Source organism: Sinocyclocheilus anshuiensis, unplaced genomic scaffold (genome assembly GCF_001515605.1).
Source record: "Sinocyclocheilus anshuiensis isolate Anshui unplaced genomic scaffold, SAMN03320099.WGS_v1.1 scaffold732, whole genome shotgun sequence".
Classification (NCBI taxonomy): Eukaryota; Metazoa; Chordata; class Actinopteri; order Cypriniformes; family Cyprinidae; genus Sinocyclocheilus; species Sinocyclocheilus anshuiensis.
Genome location: NW_015554133.1, coordinates 999,239 through 1,013,757, shown reverse-complemented (window position 1 = coordinate 1,013,757; position 14,519 = coordinate 999,239). Strand labels below are relative to the sequence as shown.

Below are 14,519 nucleotides of genomic sequence, written 5' to 3'. Positions count from 1 at the left end.
AGCACTGGGTTATATTTAACCCAGCATTTTTTTTGAGTGTATATATTTATTATATATTGTTGCTCTTTTGTTAGTTTTGACTGCATTTATTGTCCTCATTTGTAAGTCGCTTTGGATAAAAGCGTCTGCTAAATGACTAAATGTAAATGTAAATATATTAATGTATGTATGTACATGGCGTGTCATTGAGAATACTTCAAATTCACTAGCATTAGGATGAGGTTAAGAGCAAATTCATGTGCGTACTCACGTGTTGTGAATTAGGCAGAAAGTTTTCACAAGAAGTTGATTGAATGAGTGCGTATAAATACGAATAATCTACGCAATTATTAGGGAATGAGACCCAAAGTCTTCTTAATGAGCAAGACATCAATTTTCTTTCAAGGAAAAAATTCATACAGGTGACAGGAAATGATGTAGAGATTTTTTTGTGTGTATGTGTACCTTTCTTTTAACAAGCTTTATTATTTGTTGAAAAGGAAACAGTCGTTGGCTACAGTCTATGGTTTTCCAGGTCTGTACCCTGCAAGAAGCAATTTAGAACAGTAAAAAAAGAGGCAGGTGCAAAAACAAATTTGTCCCCAGGCAGTGGCCCCTGTGAACCACTGAACTACATATCTGCTGAAGAACAACTTTAATCATTAGAAATATGCTGTTGACATTCAGCATCTGAAACAAATGCCACTCAGTGTAGGCTAATTATTTTAATGATTTTAAATATTGGGGAATACAGTCACAACTGAAGGAGTGGAAAAATACCATTTATTTTTTTTTCATTTATATATTTATTTATTTATTATGGGGACATGAGAAATTTGTGTATGATACTTTATACAAGCCACTTGTGACTTAATCTTTTAAAGACTGACTTTAATACTCGAAGTACCAAAGAACTACACTACCCATAATCCTGAGGAGAAATTCACCAATCATTGATTCTATTGAAATGAAAACGAAACATTCCCTACCTGTAAATCCATTAAAATAAATGGGGTCACACTTTAGCTTAGGGACCAGTTCTCACTATTGACTAACTATTAACTACAATGTATGCCTCAATAAACTCAGAACTTGCTGCTTATTAATAGTTAGTAAGGTAGTTGTTAAGTTTAGGTATATGGTCATAGAATAGCCTATGGTCATGCAGAATAAGACATTAATATGTGCTTTATAAGCAACCACTAATAACCTAATAAACAGAGTACTAATAAACAAGCAATATGCTAGGAATATGCATGTTAATAAGCAACTTGTTAATAGTGAGAATTGGTCCCTATACTAAGGAGTTACCAAATATATTATTTTCATTCGGTAACTAGTTGCTTATTAGCATGCATATTACTAGCATAATGGCTGTTTATTAGTATTTATAAAGCACATATTAATGCCTTATTCTTAGGGCTGGGCGATAAATCGATTTTATCGATTAACTCGAATGTGTAGTTTATGTCGCCTTGTTTGAATGAAAATCGGTTTTCTCTTTAACATCCGCCGACGCTTCCCTCTGGGCTCAGCCCTCCCCCCGCGCGTTTGCCATAGAGATACACAAACAACATGGCAGCGAGCAGGGAAGAACTCGTTTCCAAGAAAGGCACAGTGTCATCCGTAATTTGGAATTGGTTCCAAATTACGGACAACACCCCGCTGCAAAGTGTGTTTGAAGTCTGTTGCTAGCAAAGGTAGCAGTACGACCAATTTACTGCAGCACCTCAAACAGAGGCATGCTGCCGAGTGAGAGAGATGTTGCGCCCTATGAAATTAACAAGACCGCGGCAGCACAAGCACACCCGCCAAAAAACAAACCTACAGCAGTGTTACTTATTGCGCGGCTCGCCAAGCTTTACTTTGTGGCTCGCATTGTGGTAAATAATATGATGATATGATCATGCAGTCAATACAGATATTTCATAAAAACATTAAAAACAAGCAGGGCTATAACATAACCCATTAAAAAAAACTCACACCATGTCTACACCGGACGCGAAGGGTGCGATCCGACAAAAGACAATAGAACCCAGTGATGTTGTCTACACTGGATGCGGCGCGATGCGACGCGACACGATCCCCATCAGTGAACTGATGCCTCGCTCTATTTATGACGAACTGTACTGACACTACGTTCAGATGATTTGCAACTCTAGTGTCAACAAGTGTAGACAGACTTTTAGCGCAGCAGGGCGCGGCAAGACAACTGGTGTGTAGACACCAGACAATAGTAGAGTAGACTCTATTACAAATAATTTATATATAAAAAACCACCCGGAGCAGTGGGCAGCCTTTATGCTGCGGCGCCCGGGGAGCAGTTGGGGGTTCGGTGCCTTGCTCAAGGGCACCTCAGTCGTGGTATTGAGGGTGGGACTGAAGGTGGGACTTTTGCAATGCATATCAGGGATGACAGATTGATAAAAAGACATGTATTTATGACTAGATGTAACTTTTGATACTTCGCGGTAAAAGTGGCTCTCTGATTGACTTTGCCCTATCAGTGCGGCTCCCATGAAAAAAATAGTGAAGACCACTGACCTACAGTCTTACAAACAGAGAATGTTATGTTACGTTATGTTGCATTTTCACTGTTTACAATGGCAGGGCCTGCCATCTTGTCTTTTTGGCTTGTTGTTTCTGTTTGCACTTTAACCCCAAGGGGGAAATCCAGATCAAATCCCCAAAGGGAAAATCAAAACAAAATAAAGTTAAAACTTGTTTTGAACAATTTCTTTGTCATCTGCAGATTGATTTTAAGTAGGGGGGGAAAAAATCGATTTAAATCGTAAATCGGATTTTTTGTGAAAAAATCAGGGATTCTTTTTTTTAGGCCATATCGCCAAGCCCTACGTATTCTGCACAACCATTTTCTTGATCCCTTAACCGACCCAATACCTAAACTTAACAACTACAACAACTACCTTACTATGAGTAAGCAGCAAATTAGGAGTTTATTGATGGAAAACTCTTGTGAATATGTGTTCCCTAATCCAAAGTGTTACCCAAATTTCATTATCATTAGCTATAAAATATCAGTAGTTTAAGTAAATAGTATTGCATTGCACCATTGTTTTTGAATCTATTCCATCAAATCAAGTTTTTCAGTCTGCACACAATCATTACATTTGCACAATAGTCGTTGCATCTTTACTTTTTTGTATAATGTTGAAATAATGTTGTGATTCATCTTGGAGCTATTGGTTTTGATTTATGGCGTAGAATATTGATTAAAAAAGTTTAAATCCCATGGAGAAATTGCTGAAAAAGTACAGTCATTGTTGCACTTTATTGCAGAATTATTTTTCCAGACCTTGGGAGATGATTTCTTGATTTTTACAAATTCCTTATTGTTTCAAACTACTGAATCTTTTTTGATTTAAAATATGCACATTAAATCTGTTTTTTATTTATTTATTTTATTCCGTTGAACTGGAAATAGAAGCTTGTGACTGGCATGCGTATTGAGTCCTGTACTGTTGATTGTCTCACAGTGACATTTATGAGGTCTTAAATGACTGGAACTCGCAGTGAAGCTGATCTGTGCACAGTATGGGGGCACGTGGGCCCCTCACAGACCTCACACCAAATGTGACCTAGTCATTGTGTGGAGGTTTGCTCAGTACAATAATCTAGCAGACACGATTGAGTACAACAACATTCTCTAAAGGTCTTCATCAGTCTCCATTGTTGCTGAGGGATAGTTTACGGAAAACCCGTATGCTAACATGTGAGATAAATGGAAGAATGAACCCATTTCCGTTAGCAGTGTCAGTCAGGTGGGGGAAGGTTTTCCCGTTATTCCAAGCTGGGAGGATTGTGCTGAGTCAAGGGAAATCTATATCAGATGCTCTGAAAGACTTTATAAATGTTACTGATGCACTGAATGAAAAAGGCAATATTAAGACATTTTCATTTTTGGATAGGTTGGAGATTGAGTAATTCTAGTAATTATTCCAATCAGAAATTTATACCAATCCATTTATTTTAACATAAAATGTGTTTCATATCCATAAAGTAGGTTAATCATTAGATGTCACCCTTAAAAATGTGATTGCTGGACAAACGGGATCTAATTTTACTCTTAATGGCTCAGGATATGTTCTCCACGTGGTTATGTGATTATAATGCATGTATAAGCTAAACTTTATTTTAGTGCTGGGCTGTATACCGGTTCATACCGAATACCAGTGTTTATTTTTGTTATGATATGAATTTTTAAAATACCGCAATACCGGTGTATGTCACTTAAACGATGTTCGGAATGCGACACTGTTTGAAAGGGGTCCCTTTTCACTGTTGCATTGTGTTGAGGGAACAGCTGTATGTGTTACTAAGCGTGAAAGTTGCGAAACTGAAGCTGAAGAACTAATAGAACGTGATGACACTGAAGAACTCATCCACAATATCCACATTGACCTCCACACATATCCACCGCCCCCTGCCATCAGCTCCCGCGTCTCTCACACACGAGCGCGACTTTAGCACTAGATTTAGCAACTTACATGGATCTATGAATATGCAAATTAGCCCCGCCTCCACTCAGTCACACACCAGCCAGCGCCTCCTGATCCACTGACTGAACTGTAGTAAATGCGATACAACGGCAATGGCAAGTGGACATATTGGTTTAATTAAGCCATATGTGTTTGAACCAGAAATAAGCTGGTATGTTCAACGTAAGCAAGGAGACTGATGGCTAACTTCGTGAGGTAACATTATCTGTTTGCGCTGGTTCGTACACGGATAATGACTGATAAAACTGTTTTAACTAGCGGATAGTGCTGGGCGGTATACCGGTTCATACCGAATACCGGTGTTTATTTTTGTTAAGATATGAATTTTTAAAATACCGCAATACCGGTGTATGTCACTTAAACGATGTTCGGAATGCGACACTGTTTGAAAGGGGTCCCTTTTCACTGTTGCATTGTGTTGAGGGAACAGCTGTATGTGTTACTAAGCGTGAAAGTTGCGAAACTGAAGCTGAAGAACTAATAGAACGTGATGACACTGAAGAACTCATCCACAATATCCACATTGACCTCCACACATATCCACCGCCCCCTGCCATCAGCTCCCGCGTCTCAAAAAAATACCGTCATGTACCGTGAAACCGGTATAATTTTGAAAAATACCGTGATATAAATTTTTGGTCATAACACCCAGCACTACTTTATTTTATTTTAATTTAATAAGTAGCCTATATAGTCTGACACTTCTGCTTCTTTCAGAGACAACTAATTGCAGTAAATTCACAGTAAACACAGTAAATGCAACGAACACAACTCCGCTTCGCATCGTGGCCACATCACCACCTTGAGTGTTCATTATTTTCTAAGAATTCAACCGCCCGTCGTCAATTATTCCTTACTTAACTGACTATTTTTTGAACTGTTGTATAAACTTAATGTCACGTTCGCGACCGCTCTCACACACTAATATTCAGGAAAATGGCACTCTTGCTTGTCAGATCTTATAAACATAAAAAAAAAAACCCAGATGTATTTTTTTACTTTCATAACTTGAATTATATGGACATTTTAACTGCATTCTAATAAGCTTCATTAGGCAGTGAATTCTTTGGACTCTCAGTCCAGACTCTCAGACTCTCTAATAGTGACACACTCGATATTGTCAGCTCGCATATCATTAAAACAACGAAGACGATAAATATCACACATCCATACTCACTGCAGTTTCCCACCAAAATAAAACCTTGGTTTAACCCTTGAAAGTGAAGAAATTAAGTCACAAGTATTGCAATTTTACTACTAAAAAGTAAAATAATAATACACTTATTATGAAATATCCTTTTTATTTTATGTGCAGTTATATAACAATGTTAATATGACTCTGTCTTATAATAATTAAGAATACATTTTCTTACTATTATTTAATCCCACTCACAACTGTCAGGACCAAGGAATCCCGAACAGCAGGGATGTTGTGGAAATTTGTCCCTGTGGGATTGAAAATGACAACAGTAGTATTCATGACACTTTCAGTTCAAAGCTACCACTCACTTTTACATGTTTAAATTTATTCAGAACTAGTTCCAGTCCAATTTGCAAATTAATGTCGTGTGAGCTGATTCATTTTAACAGATCAGTCCAAACCACTCAATCTCAAAGTCTCAGACTCATCAGTCACAAATGGCTCACAGTCGGAGCTCTCATTGAATTAACATCTGACTCCCTCAGTAAACTGTCATTACCTTCGATCATATCCGATCTGAAACCAAGAGCCATTACCGTGTAATGTTGTAAAGGATTGTGAAATTTAAATCCATCTTATTACAGACTGAGAAACGAGTGGAAATGAAATGCTTCAGAATGGCGTACCTGATAAAAACCAAACTCACGAAGCAGCTCCTTAGGAGTGACCGAAGATGAAACGCTTCTGGAGTGCTTGGTGAGAGAAGCTCCTGAGGAGGATTTCATTTCAAAAGGCCCTGAAAATAATCATTGCTGCAGTGCAGAACCTGGTTGGGCCGCAGGAATACTAACAGCGAATCTCACAGGATACGCTCCTGAATTACACCATACCTAATTTACAGGACAGTCCTGGGACATTAATATTTAACATTTACTGTGAATCCAGTGTGAGCTACTGGCTACCTGTGCTACTCTTAGTAACTTATATTTAGATAAGGCAACAAATATTGAGGGTTTATCTAGGGTTAATTTCATAAAGACATGTTATAGACTATTAAGGGCTACTGTTTAGTGAGTAATTACCACTTTTGTTGCACTGTTGCATTAATTATAGGTTAGATGGCTGTCTGCTTGTGGAGAGGGGCTGTATCAGATGTAATTGAATACTTGTATGTTTAAGAAGGAGCTTTGTGTTGGATCAGTTTGATGGACAGTTGCTCACAGGCCTGTTTCTCACAAATACTATGTAAATGCCACAATCCTCTTCCTAAAAAGTACATGTAGAGGGCTGAGAGATCTTTTCCCCTTTTTATAAATATAAATGCGTGTGCAGTGTTGTGGAGGGGCGGTGGGATCTGGCTGCATGATATTGAAAAAAAACTCACATCGCGATATTTTGAAAAAAATCACCAGATGTCTTGAATAGCTCTATTTGGAAAAAAATGATCACTGATTGGGGTGATTTTGTAGGCGAGTAAATCAGCATACACTCTAAAAAAATATGGTTCTTTAAAGGTTCTTTACATGCAGTAATGGTTTTATTTAGAACCATAGCATTCTGAAGAACCCTTTTATGCTGAAATGGTTCTTTGTGTTAAAGTTTAGGGTTCTTTAATCCTTTTGTTTTTCAAATGTGTAATTGTCAAAGCAACTCATTACTGATTTTCTGGAGTTCAGTGATCCAACTACACAGACTTTTTTTTTTTTTTTTTTTTTTTTTAGTTTTTGGTCACATATAAGTGTGTGCAGCTCTGCTAAGCAGATACACTTTTAAAAATAAAGGTTCCAAAAGGGGGTTTTCGCAGTGATGCCATAGAAGAACCATTTTGGGTTCCTCAAAGAACCTTTCTGTGAACAGTTATTAAAAGATAAAAGTTAAATTACTACTGAATGATAGTAATATATTTCTGCCACAATCTCTTCAAGTTAAACCAAACTTTTATTTTGACGGGTTGTTGTGCATACATATGAAACTAGTTTTACTCAAATGAAAGGGTAAAATGCTCATGGATTGACTCTCAGTGCAGTTCTGGGGATGTTGTTCATGTATTTATGATCTCATTTAGTGAGAAGGCAGACGCTGAAATCACCGCGAGCATCACGCGCGCTTCAGTATGTGTGTAGTAAACAAAACCGTGCGTCTGCGCCATTCATCCACACAGATACATGCAGAACATAAACAATGCATATTTAAAATGCTTTTTTTAAATTTCATGGTGTAAGACGTCTAGCCAATGGAAAACATTCAGGAAACCTGCTTGCAAACAGTCATTGTTTTTGCAGATCATGGTTACGATAGTGGTGAAGAAATGACACACTTCAAATGTTTATTTCTGTAAGTGTACCAGATACCAACTAATTATAAATATAAATGGACCACTTCTCTTTTTTCTCTTCCACTTTCCATACTACTGCCTACAGTACTCATTTTTGTTTCTTCCTCTTTGTGTTTTTGTGTGGCTTCATCAGGAGCCCCTGTGAAGAGGATCTAAGTATTTTGTGCTGTGCTAATGTACAGTGACAGAGCTGGAGCTTTGTATGAGCAACTTCTTCATTTGTCATCGGCTGCTGGAAAGATGACATTGTTCTGGGCTAATATTGTGTCCTTGTTTAGCATAATCTACTTCACAAAAAACATTCCTGCTGGCCTCCATCGCTCACTTCTCTTCTGATTCACAGTGGAATATTCCAGTGGTACAGGCTGGTCCTCTCTTAGATAATGGAGCATTCTGGCCTTGAATCTAGTGTTTGCTGCTTTGACCTGCTTGAACTGCATGCTACTCAGATCCAGAGCAACTAAATAGCACCAAAATTGTCAAATATTTGCTTCTTTTTTGTTTACCTATTTTATTTAACATTTCTTCATAAAAAAGGAATCATGTCTCATGTAATCTCTCAATCGATGTCAAGACATCAATATAACAGCATGTAAACAGTATGTCACATAATGTTGCATTTCATAATGTCCATAAACTCATTAGTCAGATAAAAAAAAACTCTTGAGAGCAGTATTTTGATAAATAGGCCTAAATGCACTATATTACATACTGTAGGCCTATTTTATGTATTTTTACTTAACGTGTCTTCTAGTGATGCGCGGATGAGCTAAAACGTCACCCGAATCCGCAGCTTCAAATAAATTATGCACCCGCCACCTGCCCGCACCTATATTTTTGTCTGATTTAGATAACCACACCCGACCTGCACCCGATCGTCACATTCAGGGTTCGTACGGTCATGAAAAACCAGGAACAGTCATGGAATTTTTTGAAAAATAAATAAACCCAGAAAGTTTTGGAAAAGTCATGGAAATCTATTTCACAATTATCTGTATTAATGTTTAATCAGGTCTTGAATTTCGGTGTGGGATTGCGCATATATCGCATTACTCATTCCCACAGCTTTCGATTTTAAAATCAGGGAAATTACTGCAAAACATTTATTCGATATAGCGTGCAGGTTAGATGAGTAAATAAATCCACACAAACCATCAGATCAAATCAGTCATTTGAGCGATTCAGCTGTACTGCGTCCTCTCTCTTTGACCTTCTCTTCACATCAGCGCATCTAGAGCTGCTGCACGCTGCGATACAAGACTTTAGCTCGCATTTCGGGACAGTTGACAGAATTGTCAATTGCCTAATCGGTCATTGTTGCATTGTCACAAAAATGTATTATTGTCTTTTTAAGCCATCCGGTACTCGCTCTCTCCAGAGGCGCTTTTCTGTGCGCTCACAGTCACATCCAAAGCACGCGCTGCGAGCACCAAATTAAGTTTATCAAAGCAAGGCTTGTTGCGCTTAAGCGGCCAAATACACACAAAATGACGTCAAAATGGTCATCCTGGCGAGTATCCTCATAAGCACTGCCGTTTTTTTCTTAAATTAATGTAAACAGTTGTGAAAGAAAACGCATGTGTATCAGTATTGGATCTGTGAAATAGGTCTTTTGACAGCAGCCTAATAAAGCTGTGCCATCTGTCATTAATGTTAATCAAACAGCAAAAGACAGAGAAAATCCCTCACTGTTCTTGACTAAATAATGTTTTGTTAAATAACTTTAATGTTAATTTAGGCCTACAGTTTATTCAATTTCTGTAGCCTATTTAAAACACGTTCATATTTTAGAAAATGTAGTTAATATTTGCATCATTAATGATTTATCTTATCCACTCGCGACCCACCCGCAAATAATCAGAATGCATTTTTTTATTACCCGACTCGCGGATTATCCGCAGCGCCCGCGGATATAACCGCCATCCCCGCATCACTAGTTTCGTCATTATTTAATGTATGTTTGAATACATTTGTCATGAAAACAAGTGAATGGTTCATTTGCAAAAACAGATAACTGTTTTTAAAAATGTTCAAAAATCATGTTTTTTTTTTTATCCTGCATTCCAGTTAATATCAGTCAAACTTATCTGTTATCTGTTTTTGCAAATCGTTTTTATTCATTTGTTTGCCAAGTGTTTGTCATGTTTTGACTATAAAGAATAGTTTAAAGTGCCCCTATTATGGGTTATGAAAGGTTCATATTTCGGTTTTGGGAGTCCCCAACAACAGGTTGACATGCATGCAAAGTCAAAAAACATGTTCATTGTCTTATAATATGCATTTATTTTTTACATTACTTGCTCAACGACTCCCAAACGATTCGTTCAACGATTCATTTTTCAAAACCCCTCCTTTGCGTGACGTTAATCTGCGGTGATTGGTCCGTTTGGTCTCATTTCTATTTCATCTTGCCTGCAATGCCTGATAAAGCAGCGTTTGTGAGCGCAGTGCTGCTTTGTGTACCGCTCCAAAAGCGGCACCTAGTGGCAAAGAATGAATTTGCATTTTCATTCAGACCAACACGAAAAGACCAACAAGTGGGCGGGCAATATGCTAATGTTTCATGTTGACCTCAAGATGAAACGGCTTGGGATTCATTTTAAAAATGACTCGTTTCAATGATTCAGAGTCAACTCTTTCTTTTGAGAGACAATAACTTTATACACGGTGCACTTTCAGATTTAAAACTTTGCAGGATGTTTTCATTCACTTAGAGCTGTGTTACACACTGCATAAAAGGTAATTCTCAAAAATACATAATGGGGCACTTTAAAACCACAATTAACTGGCTGGTTTCTACAGCTTTTACCCAGGAGCGAAAATCTGCCTTTAAACTTGAAAGAAATAAAAATTATGACATTTATCATGATAATTATCGATGTTGACTGAACAATTTTATTGTGATAATTTTTTGGCCATATCACCCAGCCTTAGAACAAATTCTTAATCTGTGGTCACAAAATATATTTTGTCTTCTGCATGTCATGTGTGAGACTTTGTGTATTTGAGAGCAAATAGATATCAATATTGATGCATTGTTTGTACATCATGGTAAATATAACTTTTTCACCTTCACTCTCAATCTTGAGGTGTAGGGGCCGACCGATATGTGATTTTCAGAGCTGATGCCGATACCGTTTATTACAGATCAAGTAGACCGATAACCGATATATTTCTGGTGTAAAAATGATAATTAATGTAAAAAATTAAGAATAACAAGGGCTCTGACAAAAACTTTCTTTAAATGCTTTTAAATTATCGGCAAATCGGTTTTGAAAATGACTGATACAGTAAGCATAAAAATACTTAATATCGTTGCGGATAATCGGCCAGGCCGATAACGGTCGACCCCTATAGAGGTGTTGGAGCTGAGAAGGTGAGTAAGAGTAAAAATAAACACTGAGACCTGCTTCAATAACTGCAGACAACCTTACTGGACCGTATCCAGAGAGTCTGCTGCTACTATATCAGCTGTGTTTCACACGTTCACACTGACTGTGTGTGTGTGTGTGTGTGTGTGTCGCTGATGGAGAATTTTCTTCTCACTTGTGTAAACTGTGACAAGACCTAAAAGCAGAGAGAAAAACAGGTCAATAAACGAGTTTGTGCTTTCAATTCAGTATATCAGTCAAGTCATTGAGATGTTAGTTGAGCTCAGTGCAGGTTTCATTTATCAGAGTGTGAAGCTGTTGTGGAGGGAAAATGGCGAATAAGTTGCTGATGGAAACATTAGCACTTCACGTGGCGATTCGAGCCTCTGATGCGTGTTTCCCCGCGTCTCCCCCGGGCTCCCACGGCCCAGTTAATGTGCTGGAGGAGGGGTGGAAGCCCTTCAATTATAGATGTGTGTGTTCATGCAGTGTTTGTGTTTCCCCCAGAGTGCTTGCTAAGCATGTTTGTGTTGGGAAGGCCAGTACAGATGTATCCTGTTATCTCACTTGTAACTGTGCCCACTCTTGAAATAGCTTTTCTTAAACTGTCTCACACAACTGTAGCGCCGGACCATCAGGATGAGTGTGTGTGTGTGTGTGTGTTCCTTTGGGTCTAATTAAGCTGGTCAGAGCATCTCCATGCTGCATGACTAATCAATACTGCTGCAGGAAGACACATGCAGAGACTGTAACACATACAGTAGGACACACATTCACACTCATGGTTACACTGTACTCACAGGATGTCCAAAACAACATACATTATACTTTCCTCCTCAAAACAATTGCACATTTGAACAGTGCATTTCATGTAGCTATAGCACACACAAGCTTAGGGTTGCCAGTTCCAATTATAACAACTGAAACACTTCTTCCAGGAGCACTTGACTAACTGTCCTTGTAACAAGAAGTATGCTTCAATGTATACTTGAATTAACAACAGTATCTGTTAAAATATTATTTCTGGCATATATTATTGCTGTTTAGTGATGACGCTACGCTTATGTATTATGTTGCATGCATGTTGATATTGCGTTTTACAATTGTAAATGAATTCAATGAATTGTCAATGAATTCATAATTCAAAAAGACTTATAAATCTGTCTGGAACTCATGGCAGTTATTCGTTTATGTATGCCACAATTTGTGTTACATGGGATTTAAATGAGTGTAAACTGTTTTTTTTTTCATGTGGATGTGTCAGTTAAAGATACAATTTGAAACAAGGTTTTGTTGTAATAAATTTTAATTTTAAAAAAAGGGAAAAAAGAGAAATAACATTCTACTAAAATATCATTGTTTTTGTTTAGTATGTAGGCCTATTAAAACTATCGTTAATGAAATCATTAAGTTGAAATGGCATCCGAACCTGAATAATTAAGTTCCTTGTGATCCCCAACCCTAGTGAAGCCTGTAACTCAAGAATTGTCATACGGCCCATAGAGCGATGCTTAATGACACTGACAGGGCGAAATACATAATGATCCTTGCTCGATGCTCATTGGACAGTTTCCCTGATCAATGACCATCCAATTTCCAACCTCTAGTGTCATTCACAACCCATGCATTTTATTGCTGTGGCCGTATGAACTGGCATTGAGGAGACAAGATGCGCTGCTTGATTTGTCAATAAAAAGACAGAAAATGCCAATAAGCTGGAAGGAAAAAAGCATACATAAGAAAAATGGCTTGTTCATATAAAGATTGCATTTTTTAAATATAGTCTATAGCTGGAAATGTCAACCTGAAATGAAAATGAACAGTAGTTATTTAATATTCAAGGAGTAACATTTGAGAAAAAAAAAACATTTGGCTTTACAAATGATTTATCTGGGTGAAGTTTAAAAAAATATATAATTTACAGGTAATAAAAGTAATTGATATCACCAAGCCCTTTTAAATGTATTTAATTTTAAATACATTTTATGATTGCATATTATAATTGTAGCTAAAGAGACTGAATACATTGTTACATTAAATGTTTTCAATATTTCCCTCATATTTCGTAATCGTTGCATCAGTGATTGCGACATTAAGTCTTTAGTGAACTGAAACAGTGACCACAGAGCCAGTATGCAAACTGAACCGTGAGAAATTTGAAATCTTTACACTGCTAATGAACTCTATGACCTCTGTGTCATCATGTTTCTAATTCTCACAATTTGTGTTTCAGGTGAAAGTGCTCAATAGTTTGGCTGCACAAGGATTCACTGGTCATGCTGTGCTTTGGAGGGACAAGAAGAGACGCTAAATAATAAAGGACGAGAGAGTCGAGAGAGGAGTCGTCAGACAGCAGCCGCTATCATGTCTCGCCATCAAAGCCGAGCCACCAGCCTGGAGGAGAAGGGAGCCACGCCCATCCACAAGAGCTCCACCCCCTTACACAAGAGCTCCACCCCCACTCACAAAAGCGCATCCTCTTCCTCTTCATCTCAGAGAGACAGTCGACAAGTAAGACCTGACAGAGTTTGTGCTACAGTGACTGCGCACATTTTCAGAGTCATTCAAGAAATAATTTTCAGATTCTTTTTGTCCATGTGGACTAAAAAAAAAAAAGATTAGTCGGTGCATGCGGCATGCGGCGTTTGGCTGTGGGGAAAAAAAGATAGTCGTCCTACATTTAAAAACACTTGTTGATATCACGTTCGAGTTCATGAGTTCGCCTACCAATGTATGAGAGGAACACAGCTTTCACTCTCAACCAAACTAACATTACTAGCCAATCAGAAGTTTTTGCTCTTGTAAACACGAGACGCGTGAATTTAGGTAAATGGGTGCAGAGGCAGTGGTGGTTTTGTAGGCAAACATTAATAATAATGTTTAATTACGTATTATTTTAATTAATACGCGCATAATAGTATCCAATTGCAGAGTCGCAGCTGATGAATGGAAAAGAAGCCTGGGTCTTGATCGCGACACATTGAAAAAGCTGCGAGGCGCAATGGTCAAAGATTTTCATCTAGCATCATATTTACATAGAAAAGCTATTAAAAAAGCAGCAGAGCTTTGTAAACAGCTCAGAGTAATCACGTCATCTCCATAAGAATGATATGATTGCCAGAATGCATTTACCTGTATTTTTGAAAAGGTCCTGTTCACACATGATCTCTTAA

At 37.8% G+C, this 14,519-nt stretch overlaps 1 protein-coding gene across 1 annotated transcript in view; it reads left to right on the top strand.

The window, feature by feature from the left end:
- The window catches only part of LOC107670309 (oxysterol-binding protein-related protein 6-like), an 82,643-nt gene that overhangs the window by 13,139 nt on the left and 54,985 nt on the right, over positions 1-14,519 (top strand). The window contains exon 2 of the mRNA XM_016462874.1: positions 13,580-13,857. Coding sequence (XP_016318360.1) covers positions 13,711-13,857 — 147 coding nt within the window. The 5' untranslated portion in view covers positions 13,580-13,710. The remainder of the gene's footprint in view (positions 1-13,579; positions 13,858-14,519) is intronic.